The 22364-nt window shown below is 41.8% G+C and overlaps 1 protein-coding gene across 4 annotated transcripts in view; it reads right to left on the reverse strand.

Moving 5' to 3' along the window:
* Positions 1-21755, reverse strand: part of LOC115166282 (ephrin type-B receptor 2) — a 57801-nt gene extending 36046 nt beyond the window's left edge. For all 4 annotated transcript variants that reach the window (XM_029720132.1, XM_029720130.1, XM_029720131.1 and 1 more), the window contains exon 1: positions 21596-21755. In XM_029720132.1, the coding sequence (XP_029575992.1) occupies positions 21596-21692 (97 nt within the window). In that variant the 5' untranslated portion in view covers positions 21693-21755. The remainder of the gene's footprint in view (positions 1-21595) is intronic.
* Positions 21756-22364: the final 609 nt, after the last annotated feature.

Consider the following 22364-nt stretch of genomic DNA (forward strand, 5'->3'; position numbering starts at 1 on the left):
ATTACTTTACTTTTCGATCTGTGTGTATTGTTAGATACTACTGCACTGTTGGAGTTAGGAACACAAGCATTTCACTACACCCGCAATAACATCTGCTAAATATGTGTATGTGATCAATGAAATTGGATTTGATTTTAAATGAATAAGAAATCAAATAAAAGTTATATATAGGAAAGACACCAAGAGACAACAAAAATACTATTTATACTAGAGGTCGACCAATTCATCGGAATGGCCGATTAATTAGGGCCGATTTCAAGTTTTCATAACAATCGGTAATCGGCATTTTTGGACACACCGATTTTGGCCGATTACATTGCACTCCACGAGGAGACTGCGTGACAGGCTGACTACCTTTCACACGAGTGCAGCAAGAGCCAAGGTAAGTTTCTAGCTAGCATTAAACTTATCTTATAAAAAACAATCAATCTTAACATAATCACTAGTTAACTACTACACATGGTTGATGATATTACTAGTTTATCTAGCTTGTCCTACGTTGCATATAATTGATGCGGTGACTGTTAATTTATCATCGAATCACAGCCTACTCGGCCAAATGAGTGATGATTTAACAAGCGCATTCGCAAAAAAGCACTGTCGTTGCACCAATGTGTACCTAACCATAAACATCAATGCCTTTCTTAAAATCAATACACATGTACAGTGAGGGGGGAAAGTATTTGATCCCCTGCTGATTTTGTATGTTTGCCCACTGGCAAAGAAATGATCAGTCTATAATTTTAATGGTAGGTTTATTTGAACAGTGAGAGACAGAATAACAACAAAAAAATCCTGAAAAACGCATGTCAAAAATGTTATGATTTGCATGTCTGTTCGAAGTGTATGCAAATAGATTATACAAGTGGTTAATTATTTCCAACACACAAACGTTTCTTAAAAAGACTAGAAGAGGAGTAGTCAATTTCTCATCAACCCTCAACCATGAAAGACTATCATGCATGTTGGTGGTGTAAATGTACATTGCAATCTCCCTCAAAATGTCTTTCTTACATTTCATATGATTCCAGGCTCTTCCACCATGTTTCCCACATGTTCAGACTACAGTGCCTTCGAAAAGTACTCAGGCCTCTTAACTATTTCCACATTTTGTTACGTTACAGCCTTACTCTAAAATGGATCAAATTAAAAGAAATCCTCAGTAATCTACACACAATACCCCATAATAACAAAGCAAAACCAAGTTTTTAAGAAGTTTTGCAAATTTATAAAAAATAACAGAAATACCTTATTTACATAGGTACCTGTGCTATGAGACTCGAAAATTGAGCTCAGGTGCATCCTGTTTCCATTGGTCATCCTTCAGATGTTTCTACAACTTGATTGGAGTCCACCTGTGGTACATTCAATTGACATGCTTTGGAAAGGCACACACCTGTCTATATAAGGTCCCAGAGTTGACAGTGTATGTCAGAGCAAATACCAAAAACCAAGCCATGAGGTCAAAGGAATTGTTGGTAGAGCTCCGAGACAGGATTGTGTCGAGGCACAGATCTGGGGAAGGGTACCAAAAAATGTGTGCAGCATTGAAGGTCCCCAACAACACAGTGGCCTCCATCATTCTTAAATGGAAGAAGTTTGGAACCACCAAAACTCTTCCAAGAGCTGGCCGCCAGGCCAAACTGAGCAATCGGGGGTGAAGGGAAGTGACCAAGAACCCGATAGTCACTCTGACAGAGCTCTAGAGTTCCTCTATGGAGATGGGAGAACTTTCTAGAAGGTCAACCCAAACTGGGGTACCATCGGGGGTACCAACGGTGCCATCGGGGGTACGCCAAATAAAAATGTGATTTTTTGTAAATAAACATATATATATATATATATTTTTTATTTTTTATTTTATTTTTTTAAATAACAATTTCTTCACATTTTCAAACAGTTCATTTATATTTTCCAATGGGGCTATACATTTGGGTGAGGTTTTTCTCTCGCCTGAGTAGCCTCGTTTCACTGCCAAAAATAAAATTAAACCATCTAGTGTTCAGCGAAATAACAACACAATGTCAAATACAGGTAGCTTAGTCAAATAATTAACATCCAATCACATTAACCCTTACTCTCTCGCGGGAATTCCACTAACGGTCCGTATGTAGCCAGCTGTCCTACACCTGCATCTGTCGACGATACAAGTTGTTCTGCTTTCACAAGCACATCCAATGCTAGCATCAGTAATTCTACATTTGTTGTTAGCCCAGCTAGCATGGCCACTGACAGTTGTGAATATGATGCAGCCGAAGAGTTACTGCCCCCTTACCTGGGAAAGCACCGAACAACAGACAGGGACGTTGGACCATTGAAGAGACGCAAATATGATGAGAACTACATTGATTTGGGGTTCACTTATATTGGGAGTAGTGCCTTTCCTCAGCCACAGTGTGTTATATGTGCACACATAACCTCGATGAAACCTTCACTCGTGCGCAGACATTTAGAAACAAAACATGCCAATTTGAAAAATAAGCCACGGGAGTTTTTTGAGAGAGAATTAAGACGACTTTCGAGTAGTAAGACATGTATAAAAGCAACAGATATCATTAATAAGAAGGGGTCAGAAGCGTCTTATATGGTGAGCTACCGATTGGCTAGGACAGGCAAGCCCCATACTATTGTGGAGGACTTCATTCTTCCTGCTGCTGCGGATATGGCTGGGACAATGCTGGGGGAAAAGGCAAAAAAAACTATACAGACAATGCCTTCATCAAACAACACTGTTTCACGACGCATCAGTGACATGGCAGGAGATGTTTTGAAACAATTACTGCTTCGCATACAAGCCAGTGAATTCTATGCGTTACAGCTGGATGAGTCAACAGAAGTGGCGGGCCTGGCACAGCTCCTGGTATATGTCCGTTAAGTTTATGGGGGTCAATTAAAGAAGACATCCTCTTCTGCAAACCACTGGAAACCAGGACAACAGGAGAGGATATTTTTAAAATACTGGACAGCTTTGTGACATCAAATGGACTTTGCTGGTCAAGATGTGTTGGTATCTGTACTGATGGCGCAAAAGCCATGACAGGGAGACATAGTGGAGTGGTAACGCGCGTGCAAGCAGTTATCCACTGAGAGGTTCTTGCTGACCAATTGAAAGACGTTTTGGACACTACAGTGAAAATTGTTAACTTTGTTAAAGCAAGGCCCCTGAACTCTCGTGTATTTTCTGCAAAATGCAATGATATGGGCAGCGACCATGTAGCGCTTTTACAACATTCAGAAGTGCGCTGGTTATCAAGGGGCAAAGTATTGACACGTTTTTTTAAATTGAGAGATGAGCTTAAAATGTTCTTTACTGACCATCATTTTCACTTGTCTGACCGCTTGCATGATGACAAGTTTCTCACACGACTGGCCTATCTGGGTGATGTTTTTTCTTGCCTGAATGATCTGAATCTAGGAGTACAGGGTCTCTCCGCAACTATATTCAATGCGCGGGACAAAATTGAGGCTATGATTAAGCAGTTGGAGCTCTTCTCTGTCTGTATTAACAAGGACAACACACAAGTCTTTTCTTCATTGTATGATTTTTTGTGTGCAAATGAACTCAAGCTTACGGACAATGTCAAATGTGATATAGCGAAGCACCTGAGTGAGTTGGGTGCGCAATTACGCAGGTAATTTCCCGAAACGGATGACACAAACAACTGGATTCGTTATCCCTTTCATGCCCTGCCTCCAGTCCACTTACCGATATCTGAACAAGAGAGCCTCATCGAAATTGCAACAAGCAGTTCTGTGAAAATTTAATTTAATCAGAAGCTACTGACAGACTTCTGGATTGGGCTACGCTCAGAGTATCCTGCCTTGGCAAATCACACTGTTAAGACACTGATGCCCTTTGCAACCAAGTACCTATGTGAGAGTGGATTCTCGGCCCTCACTAGCATGAAAACTAAAATACAGGCAGAGACTGTGTGTGGAAAATGATTTAAGACAGAGACTCTCTCCAATACAACCCAACATTGCAGAGTTATGTGAATCCATTCAAGCACACCCTTCTCATTAACCTATGGTGAGTTATTCACAATTTTAAAATGAACAGATAAAGATGTATATGTAAGATGGCTAAATAAAGAGCAAAATGATTGATTATTATATTATTATTTGTGTCCTGGTTGTAACGTCTGCTTCCAACTCACACTCTCAAACACATAGATCTCCTGAACGCAGCTCACTTTCCAGCTCACTTTCCAGCTCACACTCTCAGACACATATATCTCCTGAACGCAGCTCACTCTCCAGATCCCAATCACCCGAATTCTGATCACCTGTTCACACAACTGTATGTCATTTACACACACTATTTAGTTCAGTTCTTTGCACCCCATCATTGTGAGGTATTGTTTGTTTTGTTACACGGTCTAGTCGGAGCGCTGTTTATTTCCGTAGTAGTCTTCCCGTGTATCATAGTTTTTGGCCATCCTCACTAACGACGCCTTTTTGCCTATTCCCTGCCTGTACTTTTGCCTATCAGATTTCCTGTCGTCAACCTCTTGCCTGATCTCCCGGACTACGTTATTAGCCTTTTCCCTGCCTGTACTGTTACCTTTTTGGAGTCCCTTTGTATGACCTTCTGCCTGCTCCTGGACCCAGCTACCTGCCTCCTCCTGTTATCCTTTACTATGAAACACCTGCGGTGCCCCGCGCTTGAAACCAGCACTCTGTCTCCCAACTTACTCATTACACTGGTCCTATAAGTGTTCTTTGTCACTTCTCATGAGCTAGGTTGTGACAAAAACTCACACTCATTCTATTGTTTAATAAATGTATCGTATAGTGTGTGTGGCAGGCTTACAATGATGGCAAAAAATAACATTTGAGAGTGCGCTGACCCTAGTGCTAGAGGGGGTATGCAGCTGAATGTTTGAAGGGGTACGGGACTATAAAAAGTTTGGGAACCACTGTGGTAGAGTGACCAGATGGAAGCCACTCCTCAGTAAAAGGCACATGACAACCCGCTTGGAGTTTGCCAAAAGGCACCTAAAGACTCCCAAACCATGAGAAACACGATTCTCTGGTCTGATAAAACCAAGACTGAACTCATTGGCCTTAATGCCAAGTGTCTTCCTCTGGAGGAAACCTGGTACCATCCTTAGTCCACCATACTTTTTAATGGAATATTAAACTGCCTGGTTGAGCACATTGTTACAAAATTCTAGCTTTTAGCCTTTTTACATTTGAACTATTTATTTTCATATTGTCATGTCCTGACCAGTAAAGGAGTTATTTGTTATTGTAGTTTGGTCAGGACGTGGCAGGGGGGTATTTGTTTAGAGTGTTTCGGGGTTTGTTGGGCTATGTTATTATGTAAGATGGGTGTTTGTTTAGAGTGTTCCGGGGTTTTTGGTCTATGTTCTAGGTTAGTGTTTTTCTATGTTCAGTCTAGTTTTTCTACTTCTATGTTTAGGGTTTGTTGATTGACCTTCAATTGGAGGCAGCTGTTCCTCGTTGCCTCTGATTGAAGGTCCTATGTATAGGGGTGTTTGTGCTATGGGGGTTTGTGGGTAGTTGTCTCCTGTTTTGTGTCTGTACACCTGACAGGACTGTTTAGTGTCGTTTGCTGTTTTGTATACGTGATTTGTTTGTTTTTCCTTCTTTTAATTAATAAAGAGAATGAGTATACACGTTCCCGCTGCACCTTGGTCCAATCCTTGCGACACCCGTGACACATATTCCTACTCATCTCTACTAACAGGAATGGTGCAATATTAATCCCTCACCAAATTAATTCCTGCCTTTTATCCCATATCTTCGGTGACTGATTTTGAATTTTCTTAAAGTTAGAGTGCCACAACGCTCAACTGCAGCAACCGAAAAGTATCCACATTTTATGAATTCATACAGGAGGGAGTGGGGAGTTGACCAATCAAGTTCAAGTGAAGATTGTTTTCATACCCACTTCTAATTCCATTGTCAAAACATGCTCTACCGGCCGGTTGAGAATATGGTCAAAGGAATAGACAAATCTCCCATTATCTACCGCCCCATAAGTTATCTTAAACCAGAATTAAACACGCGAGAGGGAAATAAAGTTATAGCGGTCTCTCTCCCGCTCTCTGGCTCCACGTCCCCCTCCCCACCGCCTGACTCCATCTGTCCCTGCATTCCTGTAATATAGAGCTCCTGACATTCTTTCCTTCTCTCACTCTCTTTCTCTTCATATTTCAATGAAAAGTAGGGCACCGAGGAGGAGAGAGTAACTAAGTCCAGCACACATAATCCTTGCAGGCTGCGCCACGCTCTGTACGCCACACTGGATTAAACCCAGGGGACACATCGCTGGGCTTCACTCACTGGGTTTTATGTCAATGTGCCTCCCGCCGCACTGCAACTCCCAGTCCCACATTTCTTATTTATCCATTTTATGGCCGTGCTTCTTCTGCTGCTTTTATATATATTTTATTTTATTTTATTTAACCTTTATTTAACTACGCAAGTCAGTTAAACTGTCTCGGCTAGGGGGCAGTATTTTCACGGCCGGATGAAAAACGTACCCAATTTAAACAGGTTACTACTCTGCCCAGAAACTACAATATGCATATTATTAGTAGATTTGGATAGAAAATACTCTGAAGTTTATAAAACTGTTTGAATTGTGTCTGTGAGTATAACAGAACTCATATGGCAGGCAAAAACCTGAGAAAAATACAAGCAGGAAGTGGAAAGTCTGAGAATTGTAGTTCTTCTTTTGATTCTCTATCGAAACTACAGTGTCTGTGGGGTGACGTTGCACTTACTAAGGCTTCCATTGGCTGTCAACAGCCTTCAGAAAGTGGTTTGAGCATTCTCCTGTCACTGGGCAGATAATAGGAGCTCAGTTTCTGAGTGGACTGCCTGGCAACAAAGGGATTGGATATGCGCGGTCACGCGAGCACGCCGTTCCTTCTTTTTCTTCTTGAATGAATATGCTATTGTCCGGTTGGAATATTAATGGAATATTAATATTATCGCAATTTTACGTTAAAAATACCATAAAGATTGATTTTAAACAGTGTTTGACATGCTTCTAAGTACGGTAATGGAACATTTAGACTTTTCGTCTCTGGTTCCGCGCTCGCACGTTATGCCTTTGGATAAGTGATCTGTACGCATGAACAAAACGGAGGTATTTGTACATAAATATGGATTATTTCGAACAAAAACATTTCTTGTGGAAGTAGCAGTCCTGGGAGTGCATACTGACGAAGATCAGCAAAGGTAAGAGAATATTTCTAATACTAATTCTGAGTTTAGGTTGCCCCGAACTTGGCGGGTGTCTTTATAGCTCGCCGTGATGGCTGAGCTATGTACTCAGAATATAGAAAAATGTGCTTTCTCCGTAAAGCTATTTTAAAATCTGACACAGCGGTTGCATCCAGGGGTAGTCTATCTATAATTCTTTAAATAATTGTTATATATTTTGTTAACGTTTATGATGAGTATTTTTGTAAATTGATGTGCACATTCACCGGGGGTTTTGGTGGGAATACATTTTCTGAACATCACGCGCCAATGTAAAATGCTGTTTTTGGATATAAATATGAACTTTATCGAACAAAACATACATGTATTGTGTAACATAATGTCCTAGGAGTGTCATCTGATGAAGATCATCAAAGGTTAGTGCTTCATTTAGCTGTGTTTTGGGTTTTATTGACACATGTCCTTGCATGGAAAATGGCTGTGTGATTATTTTGTCTATGTCCTTTCCTAACATAATCTAATGTTTTGCTTTCGCTGTAAAGCCTTTTTGAAATCGGACAATGTGGTTACATCAAGGAGAAGTGTATCTTTAAAATGGTGTAAAATAGTTGTATATTTGAGAAAGTTGAATTATGACATTTTGTTGTTTTTGAATTTGCCGCCCTGATATTTCACTGGCGCTAGCGTCCCACGTAGCCCATAGAAGTTAAGAACAAATTCTTATTTACAATGACGGCCTACCCCAGCCAAACCCGGGCCAATTGTGTGCCGCCCTATGGGACTCCCAATCACGGCCGGATGTGATACAGCCTAGATTCAAACCAGAGACTGTAGTGACGCCTCTTGCACTGAGATGCAGTGCCTTAGACCCCTGCGCCACTCGGGAGCCCAATATTATAATTGTATTAGCATTGCATTATATTAGCATTGCAGGGGAACATCCCAGGGTTGTGACATGTTCCACTAAAGCACACACAGAGACCAGCCTGCATTAGAGAATGAAGAGAGAGATGGCATATTTGGACTAAATGGTTCAAATCATCTTGGCTCATGCATGTTCTGCCAAGGCTACAAATCGAATCAAAGTGCAATATCTATTTGCTCAGGTTGATAACAACAGCACATTATTAATACTGATGATGCTCATTCAATATCTTGGTGCATCCTGAAAGATTACGATGGTAAGAAATGGGGAAACTGTGCACTTGACAAGTTTGCTAGATATTTACCGTCCGAAGAATGGGGCCTCTAATATCTAAATAAATTATCTCTAAGCAGATGTTATTGCATTATTCGGAGTAGACATTCTCAAGACCAGAGCCTGTGAATTTATACTGGCAGGTAGTCAGCTAAGAATCAAAACAGTCTTATGCAATTTGACATCTTTAAAATCATTGTCTGTTTTCCCAAGAGGAACAATGGGAAATGTCATGGATAGCTCTTAAAACTTGCTGAATAATTCATGGAGGGTAAATTAATTCACAGCATAGCTTTGAGCCAACATGACATGCTCCAGTTGAAAAGCCTTCACCACCTGCCTGCCTGTCCAAGTGGCCATACTCTCAAAGGAATACAGTAGGCTGCCGTTCCACTGTGTCAAGACCTAGACACATTTCTTCAATCGTCTCTGGTTTTGGCATTTGTGTGAAAAAAGCACATTGGACACGTCCATTGCCCCATATCAAGCCATGTCAGGAAAAGAGTTGTGAGCATATGCAGGAGATGTGGGAAAGCTTACATTGAAGTGAATTTAGGAAAATGAAAGTAATTTCTTCCCAAATAATTAGCATTTGATCAATGTGGTAATTCTGGACCTATGTTGGACTCCAATTCCTTTGGAAAAGAAAGTTGGTTTGGTTGACCTGTCAAATAAGAACCAGGTGCCCTCAACAGGTATCAACCAGGCACTACTCACAAAAAACTGCCATTTTTGTTTGTGTGTATAAAACAGTTTGTCCAGCGAAGACAAGAAGACTGGACTCTGCACCATTGTAACAGCTGTTACTGTACTTCATAACTCTCTTGCGTTGTGTTTTTAAAGAAAGGACTGTCCAGCCAGCGAGGATCCGTGTACGGTTCAGCGAGCCCAGTTGATTTGTAGTTTATTCTGTCAATAGATTTATTTGTCTGTTAGCATGGAAATAACTGAATTAGCAGGGGCTAATGCGACCAATACAATTAGAGCATGCTAGCTAACTCACTCTTTCAGCAATAACATACAAAAGCAAATCCCAGGATGCCCCCAATATCTAACAGGTACCGCACACATATATACACCAGGACATGTATCTAGTGAACTCGTACACATTGTAAATATGAAAATAGAATACAGTATTTCAGAACGTGACATACCGCTTGCATGTCAATATCAGACTGGGAAGAATTGACGTTCGATCTCCCTCTATCTGCAAGCATGACCAATAGCATAACTCCTTATTGATATGTAAATTCAACAAACCAATAGGAATACATAAACATCAAATACATATTTCTGCAGTGTCAAGTGGAAACATAACCAACCCTGTTACACGTACTCCAGCCCTAAATGTACCTGATGAACCTCACAGGACATCCAACAAAACATTTGTTTTCCTTATCCCACTTTTGCTGAACAAGTTAAATGTTGATGAAATAACTCCTACATAATGAATGAACCCAAGCCATCCCAAAGTTTGCAAACAAAACAAGCATAGTGATGTAAGTAAAAGTGATGTAAGTATCTAGGCAGCAAAAATAGACTTAACTAGAATTGGATACAGCACTGTAAAGATATGCGCTGAGAGTCGGGAAGCAAGTTCAAGGAGTGAGTGTTTTAACAAATGAAACAATACAAAACAAGAAACACGAACAACACACAGACAGGAAACTGAAACAGGAATATTGACACCTGGGGAAGGAACCAAAGGGAGTGACATATATAGGGCAGGTAATCAAGGAGGTGATGGAGTCCAGGTGAGTGTCATAATGCACTGATGCGTGTAACAATGGTGACAGGTGTGCGCCATAACGAGCAGCCTGGTGACCTAGAGGCCGGAGAGGGAGCGCACGTGACAAACACATAGCTTATCTGCGTATTTTTCAAGTCCTTTCAGTTTTTGGTATGGGTAGGCAATATACTGTAACAATACAAAAGAAGTTAAGAAATTATGATTCTTTTTCAAATGAGGCTAAAGTACTGTATATCCATTTCCATTCAATGGACAGACAAATGCTGCATACTGTCATACCCTGATCTGTTTCACCTGTCTTTGTGCTTGTCTCCACCCCCCTCCAGGTGTCACCCATCTTCCTCATTATCCCCAGTGTATATATACCTGTGTTCTCTGTTTTTCTGCTGCCAGTTCATTTTGTTTTTCGTAACTGCATTTTCCCCATGCTCCTTTCTGTCTCTAGTTCCTGTTTCTAGCTTTCCTGTTTGGACTACTGACCTCTGCCTGCCCTTGACCTGTCGTTTGCCTGCCCCCCTGTTTTTGTAATAAACTTTTGTTACTTCGAAACAGTCTGCATCTGGGTCTTCTCCTGAGCCTTGACACACACTGATGTATTGGGATTGTGTCAGTAAATTACCTTCTTTCATATGCTACTGCTAATGGGAGCAGCATAGAACATTTTTGAGAATTGGGGAATTGGGACCCATTGATTTTCTAGTGCTCCAGTTCTGTCACTCTCTCTGTACTGTTAGAGGGTTTATGATATATTGGGTGGGAAGACACTTGACACAATACACTGGATCAAGTACATTGAACTCAAATTAACTTGCAGTTAAAGCTGCTAACCTGTGTTAAACTTCAACAATAAATGTAGGGCTCCATTCCATCAAAAGCTGAAATTGTTTTATGCCCGAGAAACCAAGTGTGTGTGCACTCTCCTTCCAATCAGTAACATTCAAGTCAAGAAAAACATAGTGACTGCATAACATAAAGGATTTAGATGTGCAAACTTTAAATCATATTTATCTTATGTTCTCCTGTTTTTCACACAACTGACTTAGATTACTCTATGTCTGAATGTTTACACACAAGTATTTTAAGTTAGGATTTATCCTTGTAAGGTCACATAAACACTACTTGTTCTTGGAATGAATTGATAGAATAATGTTAAAAAATATATATAAAAAAATGGCAAGTAAACTGGTAGGCCCACTAGAAAAAAGGGAGTTCACTAATGTTGATAAGAGTAAAGTAATAGGGAGGTTTATAGCTCTTCTGCTGATCTTTACAGCCCTCACTGTTTTGACCAAGATATGATGATGGCACCGGAGGGGAAGGCTGCCGTCTTAACGGCACTTAGCCAACAATGCTATTTTGTTTGTTTTTTTCGCGTTGTTCGTAACTTGTTTTGTACATAATGTTGCTGCTACCGTCTCTTATGACCGAAAAGAGCTTCTGGACATCAGAACTGCGATTGCTCACCTCAAACTGGACGAAGAGTTCTTCAATGAGTCGGACGGGAGGGATATAATACAGACATCTGACCAGGTCCAGATCCCCGTTATTCGCTGGAGAAGGAAACTGAGATTTCGCGGAAATAGATCAGGGTGCCTTGTGAGGATCAGGCGACGAGTGGCTAATCTGCCCTTGCCTTCCGTCCTGCTAGCTAATGTTCAATTGCTGGAAAATAAATGGGACGAACTGAAAGAACGTTTATCCTACCAACGGGACATTAAAAACTGTAATATCTTGTGTTTCACTGAGTCGTGGCTGAACGACAACATTAAGAACATACAGCTGGCGAGTTATACACTTTATCGGCAGGACAGAACAGCAGCCTCTGGTAAGACACGGGGTGGGGGCCTATGCATTTATCTAAACAACAGCTGGTATACGATATCTAAGGCAGTCTCGAGGTTTTGCAAGCCTGAGGTAGAGTATCTCATGATAAGCTGTAGACCACACTATCTACCTAGAGAGTTTTCATCTGTATTTTTCATAGCTGTCTACATACCAGCACAGACCGATACTGGCACTAAAAGCTTTTTATTTAATTTTTTTATTTCACCTTTATTTAACCAGGTAGGCTAGTTGAGAACAAGTTCTCATTTACAACTGCGACCTGGCCAAGATAAAGCAAAGCAGTTCGACACATACAACAACACAGAGTTACACATGGAAAAAACAAACATACAATCAAAAATACAGAAGAAAAATATATATACAGCATGTGCAAATGAGGTAGGATAAGAGAGGTAAGGCAATAAATAGGCCATGGTGGCGAAGTAATTACAATATAGCAATTAAACACTGGAATGGTAGGATGTACAGAAGATGAATGCGCAAGTAGAGATACTGGGGTGTAAAGGAACAAGATATATAAATAAATACAGTATGGGGATGAGGTAGATTGGATGGGCTAATTACAGATGAGCTATGTACAGGTGCAGTGATCTGTGAGCTGCTCTGACAGCTGGTGCTTAAAGCTAGTGAGGGAGGTAAGAGTCTCCAACTTCAGATATTTTTGCAGTTCGTTCCAGTCACTGGCAGCAGAGAACTGGAAGGAGAGGCGGCCAAAGGAGGAATTGGCTTTGGGGGTGACCAGTTAGATATACCTGCTGGGTGCTGCTATGGTGACCAGTGAGCTGAGATAAGGCAGGGCTTTACCTAGCAGAGACTTGTAGTTGACCTGGAGCCAGTGTGTTTGTCGACGAGCACGAAGCGATGGCCAGCCAACGAGAGAGTACAGGTCACAGTGGTGGATAATATATGGGGCTTTGGTGACAAAACGGATGGCACTGTGATAAACTGCATCCAATTTGCTGAGTAGAGTGTTGGAGGCTATTGTCTAGATGACATCGCCGAAGTCGAGGATCGGTAGGATGGTCAGTTTTACGAGGGTATGTTTGGCTGCATGAGTGAAGGATGCTTTGTTGCGAAATAGGAAGCCGATTCTAGATTTAATTTTTGATTGGAGATGCTTAATGTGAGTCTGGAAGGAGAGTTTGGTCTAGCCAGACACCTAGGTTTTTGTAGTTGTCCACATATTCTAAGTCAGAACAGTCCAGAGTAGTGATGCTGGACAGGCAGGCAGGTGCGGGCAACAATCGGTTGAAGAGCATGCACTTAGTTTTACTTGCATTTAAGAGCAGTTGGAGGCCACGGAAGGAGAGTCGTATGGCATTGAAGCTCGTCTGGAGGTTAGTTAACACAGTGTCCAAAGAGGGGCCAGAAGTATACAGAATGGTGTCGTCTGCGTAGAGGTGGAGAATCACCAGCAGCGAGAGCGACATCATTGATGTATACAGAGAAGAGAGTCGTCCCGAGAATTGAACCCTGTGGCACCCACATAGAGCCTGCAAGAGGTCCGGACAACAGGCCCTCCGATTTGACACACTGAACTCTATCAGAGAAGTAGTTGTTGAACCAGGCGAGGCAATCATTTGAGAAACCAAGGCTGTTGAGTCTGCCAATAAGAATGTGGTGATTGACAGAGTCGAAAGCCTTGGCCAGGTCGATGAATACGGCTGCACAGTAATGTCTCTTATCGATGGCGGTTATGATGTCGTTTAGGACCTTGAGTGTGGCTGAGGTGCACCCATGACCAGCTCTGAAACCAGATTGCATAGCAGAGAAGGTACGGTGGGATTCGAAGTGGTCGTTAATCTGCTTGTTGACTTGGCTTTCGAAGACCTTAGAAAGGCAGGGTAGGATAGATATAGGTCTGTAGCAATTTGGGTCTAGAGTGTCTCCCCCTTTGAAGAGGGGGATAACCGCGACAGCTTTCCAAACTTTGGGAATCTCAGACGATACGAAAGAGAGGTTGAACAGGCTGGTAATAGGGGTTGCAACGATTTTAGCCCGGTTGTCTTGCCCGGCTGATTTGTAGGGGTCCAGGTTTTGCAGTTCTTTAAGAACATCAGCTATCTGGATTTGGGTGAAGGAGAAATGGGGGATGCTTGGGTGAGTTGCTGTGGGGAGTGCAGGGCTGTTGACCGGGGTAGGGGTAGCCAGGTGGAAAGCATGGCCAGACGCAGAAATATGCTTATTGAAATTCTCAATTATAGTGGATTTATCGGTGGTGACAGTGTTTCCTAGCCTCAGTGCAGTGGACAGCTGGGAGGAGGTGTTCTTATTCTCCATGGACTTTACAGTGTCCCAGAACATTTTTGAGTTTGTGCTACAGGACCTCCCTCAATGACCTGTATATGGCCATAAGCAAACAGGAAAATGCTCATCCAGAGGTGGCGCTCCTAGTGGCCAGGGACTTTAATGCAGGGAAACTTAAATCAGTTTTACCTCATTTCTATCAGCATGTTAAATGTGCAACCAGAGGGAAATAAATTCTAGACCACCTTTACTCCACACACAGAGACGCGTACAAAGCCCGCCCTCCATTTAGGCAAATCTAATTCTATCCTCCTGATTCCTGCTTACAAGCAAAAATTTAAGCAGGAAGCACCAGTGACTCGGTCTATAAAAAAGTGGCCAGATGAAGCAGATGCTAAACTACAGGACTGTTTTGCTAGCACAGACTGGAATATGTTCTGGGATTCTTTCGATGGCATTGAGGAGTACACCACATCAGTCACTGGCTTTATCAATAAGTGCATCGAGGACGTCATCCCCACAGTGACTGTATGTACATACCCCACCCAGAAGCCATGGATTACATCCAACATTCGCACTGAGCTAAAGGGTAGAGCTCCCGCTTCAAGGAGCGGGACTCTAACCGGAAGCATATAAGAAATCCCGCTATGCCTTCTGACGAACCCTCAAAGAGGCAAAGCGTCAATACAGGACTAAGATTGAATCGTACTACACCGGCTCCAATGTGGCAGGGCCTATTACAGACTACAAAGGGAAGCCCAGCCGAGAGCCGAGAGCTGCCTAGTGACACGACCTACCAGACAAGCAGAATAACTTCTATGCTCGCTTCGAGGCAAGTAACACTGAAACATGCATGAGAGCATCAGCTGTTTTGGACAACTGTGTGATCACGCTCTCCGCAGCCGATGTGAGTAAGACCTTTAAACAGGTCAACATTGACAAGGCCGCAGGGCCAGACGGATTACCATTACGTGTACTCTGAGCATGAGCTGACCAACTGGCAAGTGTCTTCACTGACATTTTAAACCTCTCCCTGACTGAATCTGTAATACTAACATGTTTCAAGCAGACCACCATAGTCCCTGTGCCCAAGAACACTAAGGTAACCTGCCTAAAAGACTACTGACCCACGTCCAGATGATTGTGGAGATGACTGTGGACTACAGGAAAAAGAGGACCGAGCACGCCTCCATTCTCATAAACGGGGCTCTGGTGGAGCAGGTTGAGAGCTTCAAGTTCCTTGGCATCCACATTACCAACAAACTAACATGGTACAAGCACACCAAGACAGTCGTGAAGAGGGCACAACAAAACCTATTCCCCCTCAGGAGACTGAAAAGATTCAGCATGGGTCCTCAGATCCTCAAAAGGTCTTACAGCTGCACCATCGAGAGCATCCTGACGGGTTGCATCACTGCCTTGTATGGCAACTGCTTGGCCTCTGACTGTAAGGCACTACAGAGGGTAGTGCGTACGGCCCAGTACATCACCGGGGCTAAGCTTCCTGCCATCCAGGACCTCTATACCAGGCGGTGTCAGAGAAAGGCCCTAAAAATTGTCAAAGACTCCAGCCACCAGCCACCCTAGTCATAGACTGTTCTCTCTGCTACAGCATGGCAAGCGGTACCGGAGCGCCAGGTCTAGGTCCAAGAGGTTCCTAAATAGCTTCCATCCACAAGCCATATGACTCCTGAACAGCTAATCAAATGGTTACCCAGACTATTTGCACTGCCCCCCGGAACGCTGCTGCTACTCTCTGTTATCTTCATTGGGGTAGGGGGCAGTATTTTCACGTCCGGATGAAAAGCATGCCCGTAGTAAACTGCCTGCTACTCAAGCCCAGAAGGTAGGATATGCATATTATTAGTAGATTTGGATAGAAAACACTCTGAAGTTTCTAAAACTGTTTGAATGATGTCTGTGAGTATAACAGAACTCATATGGCAGGGAAAAACCAGAGAAAAAAATCCAACCAGGAAGTGTGGAAATCTGAGCTTTGTAGTTTTTCAAGTGATTGCCTATCTAATACACAGTGTCTGTGGGGTCATTTTGCACTTCCTAAGGCCTCCACTAGATGTCAACAGTCTTTAGAACGTTGTTTCATACTTCTACTGTGAATGGGGAGAGAATAAGAGCCAATGGAATCAAATGACTGAGAAAATGACATGCGCTCAGACAGGGGCGCCCCCGTGAGAGTTAGGTGTGTTCCTTTTCATTTCTGAAGACAATAGAATTGTCCGGTTGGAATATGATCGAAGATTTATGATAAAAACATTCTAATGATTGATGCTATACATCGTTTGACATGTTTCTACGAACTGTAATATAACTTTTTGGACTTTGTCTGAACTTATTGCGCGAGCACAGTGCATTTGGCATGCTGGACTGAACGCGCGAACAAAAAGGAGGTATTTCGACATAAATATGGACTTTATCGAAACAAAACAAACATTTATTGTGGAACTGGGATTCCTGGGAGTGCATTCCGATGAAGATCATCAAAGGTAAGTGAATATTTATAATGTTATTTGTGACTTCTGTTGACTCCAAAATGGCGGGTATCTGTATGGCTTCTTTTGGTGTCTGAGCGCTGTACTCAGATTATTGCAAAGTTTGCTTTCGCCGTAAAGCTTTTTTAAAATCTGACACAGAGGTGGCATTAAGGAGAAGTGTATCGATAATTCTTTGAATAACTGTTGTATATTTTATCAACGTTTATGATGAGTATTTCTGTAAATTGATGTGCTCATTCACCGGAAGTTTTGGGAAGCAAAACATTTCTGAACATTACACGCCAATGTAAAATGGGGTTTTTGTTTATAAATATGAACTTTATCGAGCAAAACATACATGTATTGTGTAACATGAAGTCCTATGAGTGCCATCTGATGAAGATCATCAAAGGTTAGTGATTCATTTTAGCTGTATTTCTGGGTTTTGTGACACCTCTCCTTGCTTGGAAAATGGCTGTGTGGTTTTTCTTGTCCTGGCGCTGTCCTAACATAATCTAATGTTATGCTTTCGCCGTAAAGCCTTTTTGAAATCAGACACTGTGGTTGGATAAACGAGAAGTGTATCTTTAAAATGGGATATAATAGTTGTATGTTTGAGAAATTTGAATTATGAGATTTTTGTTGTTTTGAATTTGGCGCCCTGCTATTTCACTGGCTGTTGGCGAGTGGGACGCTACCGTCCCGCAGGTGTCCCACATACCCCAGAGAGGTTATTATCTATGCATAGTCACTTTAATAACTCTACCTACATGTACATATTACCTCAATTACCTTGACACCAGTGCCCCCGCACATTGACTCTGTACCGGTACACCCTGTATATAGCCCCGCTATTGTTATTTACAGCTGCTTTTTAATCATTTGTTATTCTTATCTCTTACTTTTTTTGTATTTTCTTAAAACTGCATTGTTGGTTAAGGGCTTGTAAGTAAGCATTTCACTGTAATACCTGTTGTATTCGGCGCATGTGACAAATACAATTTGATTTGATTTGATCTCCCTCCCCATGGTTATTTGGGGCACGGGTGTGACGGCGACCAGGGTAGATCCTGCCTCTGTCACTGGAGTGCTCACCTCAGTAAACCTCAGAACAGTGTCATTCTTCAGGGTTTCCCACTATCCAATGTCAATTACTTTTCAAGGACTTTTCAAGGACGAATGTTTTTCCGTCCTGATTCTGTTCAAATATAATCCTGATTCTGTTCATTGTATAATGACAATGATTTACTAAGCCTTTGCCACAGTGAAAAGTTTGCTCCTGTTGTTATTCAGAGGGAGCAAAATTAATCAAAGGAAGCATTTTACATTCAAAGGTGTCAATGTTCCATAGGTGCAAAACCTTAACAAATCTGTTTTGGATGTGTTTCTTTGGCACATGTGCTTGCAGTTCCAGAATGGGTTCATTCACTGTACCCAATGTCCATCTTGTCTGGCGAATGGTTGTCTGGCTATAATCCAACCTGGAAACAAGGATAGACTCATAACAAATCTATGATCATAACTACGGTATATATAGATTGTAACATTTACATGTTACACTGTTAAGTGTCTCAGTCATGTAAGTGTAACCACGTTTTGCAACCCCACCATAGGGAAGAAGGAGAAGTAGGTCATTGGCTGTTTTGATGCTAAATATTTTCTGTCACTGCTCCCAGAGGGGAAAGAGTACTGCACTGAAGAGCAGTATTACACTGAATATTGATTGACTTCCAAAGAGCAGAAAGGCAACGCTTCTTTTGGAAGCAAAAGGCAACGGTGTAATGTCAACACTTTGGTTTGTACTGAAAATATAAGTGAAGAAAATATGATTCAGGGATCTTTATTGAACTTATGTTTAAAATAAGTGGTTTGTTTTGTCGGGAACAAATAGACTGGTAAGGGCTTAAGGTGGACCAAAATGGACTCAGTCAGTCGCAAGTCGCAAGTCATTGCTAAAAAGCGTCAGTAAAGAGGAAATAGAAATAGATCATCATAACAAATAGTTAACGACCATAATGTATAATCATCCACCCCCCCAAAAAAACAGCTATCTAATGCATGGCATGACTATTTGTTGTGATATTTGACCATAGTAAAAAGTGTATAGATAGACCAAAGAGGTGGATGGATAGGAGAACCATCAAACAGTAGCCTACTGCTGCTGTGAACAAGACATTCTGTATCACACAGTCCTCGACAGTAGGCATGGATAGGAAGAGAGCCTTCTGTATGTTTCATAAAAGCAAAAACCAGTCGTGAAAATATCAAAAAAGAGTAGTGTTCAAGGTTGGAACTGCAGAGCCACCCAAGTACAGCCATTCAGCAATTACGTGTCAAACATTTACAGTTGCACTCCTCTTCTCTGGATAAAAAAATACCTACATTCACACGCATGGGTACCATCTGCATCCAACTGGCATGTGTCACTAACCAACCACTACAAAGAACCCAGTCAGGTAAAAAAAAAAATGTCTGTGGTGTGACAGAACATAATGGGGAGAGAGAGATAGAGTGAGAGAGAGATCCTATATGATTTCTCAGCCAGACTATGCAAGCCAATGCTGAGCCAATCGCTCTTGACGTGGCTGAAATCGGTCAGGTCTGCCCAGCTTACATAAAGGCTTGGGAACATGGACGCTGTGCAGCCCAACAAGGGGGAGGGAGGTCTCACAGCTGAAACAGAGGGACGGGAGGGGACAGCAGGCTGGGAGAGCAGAGCAAGCAGACGTCACATGGGCCCAGAGCTGACAGACAGACATCACATGATCCCACACAACTCAGATATTTTTGACTGACTGAAGCAATTGAGGGGAATTATTAAAAGGCATCTAGACCTATAGATTTTTTTTCTTCGTTTTAGTCAGAAGGTTGGTGACATCGTAATAGGCCTGGGACATGCATGATGTTATGGACATAAGCACAACAGTCACAGTTAGGCAGCCATACTGTTAACCAGTAACACATTTGTTAAGTAATTTTCTGTGATTTTTAACACATAATCTTGCTGTGCATGAACCATGTAACTAAGGTAAAATGTCACATGAAGGCCTAGTAGTTACTCTATACTGTAACTACTTCAGTGACTGCAAAGATAGATAAGTAACAATTATTCTTAATAACTTAAAATGTCCTTTCACTGTTAATTACCGGTTTAGTTAATATGTCATTACAATTTGTTACACTGTCGTTACCAAAGCAGTATCCTGACGACTCACGCTAAATTCTGTGTTCGCTACATACTTTAATCTGACTTGTGTTCTTGCTCCGGCCCAACCCATCGGTTTCTGGCCCAAACAGGCGGCCCCAAATGTGTTCGCATTTGGTGAAGGGTCGGGGAGGTACTCAGATCCAGACTCATTGCGGAGAAGAAAATAACATCCGTGGGTGTGACGTAGCGTTTGGCCCGGAGCAAGGACTCTGGGTAACCAGGCAAGTAAATGAGGAAATCCTGAATCTCTAAGTTATTCTGCCATAAAATGGTCAAAACTCAGAATAAGTAGCTTTAACTCTCAACTCCTGAAAATCCAAATGACAGGCCAAACACACCACAGGGCCGGATCAGCTTTTCAATCCAAAAGACAGGTCAAACACACCACAGGGCCGGATCAGTTTTTCAATCCAAAAGACAGGTCAAACACACCACAGGGCCGGATCAGTTTTTCAATCCAAAAGACAGGCCAAACACACCACAGGGCCGGATCAGTTTTTCAATCCAAAAGACAGGCCAAACACAACACAGGGCCGGATCAGTTTTTCAATCCAAAAGACAGGCCAAACACACCACAGGGCCGGATCAGCTTTTCAATCCAAAAGACAGGTCAAACACACCACAGGGCCGGATCAGCTTTTCAATCCAAAAGACAGGCCAAACACACCACAGGGCCGGATCAGCTTTTCAATCCAAAAGACAGGCCAAACACACCACAGGGCCGGATCAGCTTTTCAATCCAAAAAGCCTTTTTGCGCTGGATTTAGCCATCATGGGTCAGTTATGCATCCACACATCCGATTCATCTTTCATTAAATACAGAAGACACCTGTGCTGTGGAATGACTGAGAGAGCATATAACTCAACACCTCACCAACACATCCCATGGAGTGCTGTTCAGAGGGAATATTTGCTTGTTTTAAAATGACACTAGTACAAATAATAGGCTATACCTATGTCATAAAGATATATTACCATGTTATTGATATATGTATGTGTGTATGTATGTAGGCCGTCATTGTAAATAAGAATTTGTTCTTAACTTGCATAGTTAAATAAATGACTCGAGACAGGGTTACAGGGTTACATGGTTTGTTCAATGCAAGTAACCCCCCCCCCCCCCCCCCCCCCACACACACACACACAGGGGCAGTTGTCTTAACCACATTTGTTACATGATTATATGCTATGAAGCAGATACATTTCTATAACATACTGTATACTGACTACAGGTAGTTTAGGAGTCAAAACTTGTGGTTTGAAACATTAAAATGACTGAAACACTGTTTTACCTATAGATATACTGTATTTCCTTGGAGTATTTTATCTAACGTTAGTTTTTTATCTCAACAGCATTTCATCAGACTTTGATGCATACAAAATACCGGCGTTACAATTGTGACAGTCCCCCAGAAAGCATTTACTGTTGTCACATAAAAAAAACAATAAAAACGAGTGATTTACTTTTACACTACCATCACAATCCACCCAACTCCTAGATGTACATGATATTCGCGCAATATCTTACGAAATGAATAATTGATAGTGTATAATTAATGGATTTATGGTGAGAGCTTATTCACAATGACAATCATCCATGCACGTTTTAATTATGCATTCAGACGAGAAAAAGAAAAAACAGCATTCTCTCTTACCTTCGACAGCCCCTACCATTGGAAATATCCATAAACAATATAAGATATCCATAACAACGGAAATACTTGGCATTTTGGCTGTAAAAAGCCAAGGCATTCATAGAAAACAGGTCCACCAGCGGGCCATTGACAGCGAATTAATCTACAGAAGCGCAAACCCTCACAGCCAATGATTAGAACGAACCGCTTTTGAAGGGAGAACACGCGTCTGAAACCAAATGTGGGCGAGACCAAACGGAACCATACAAAGGGGGGTAGGGCAATGTATCTGTAGTTTGGAGATGGCTGCAATTTTCATTTACAAGATACCTCTGAATTGAGAATGTAATAATTGTTGTATTTAATATATGTTGTAATTAAATAATATCAAAGCACACTATTATACTGTAGATGTCATTATTGTTGTGCACATGCATCACTAACTAGCGCCATACTTCCACCACCACCACTATTGCCTACCACCAGTTGCAGCTACATAATAAAATGGTTTGTTTTATTGATTGACTAAGGCTGTTTTCATGGACGTGTTTTGATCATTTATCAGTGCACCATCAACAAGTGAAACACATGCTGTTGAGAGGAGATAGAAGTTGCATAGTGCTTATTTCACTTACGGTCAATCAAGTCACTGGTTCTTTGAAAGCAGCTGCTTGAACATGTATTATTTCAGTTCTCTGCTCAGATATTATGTTTTTTCAAAAGCATAAAGCTGCGAATGTAATTTAGTGTATATATTTAGCTATACTAATGAAACTCTGCAGGCGAATAA

The sequence above is a fragment of the Salmo trutta genome, chromosome 28 (genome assembly GCF_901001165.1).
Source record: "Salmo trutta chromosome 28, fSalTru1.1, whole genome shotgun sequence".
In the NCBI taxonomy this organism is placed as follows: domain Eukaryota; kingdom Metazoa; phylum Chordata; class Actinopteri; order Salmoniformes; family Salmonidae; genus Salmo; species Salmo trutta.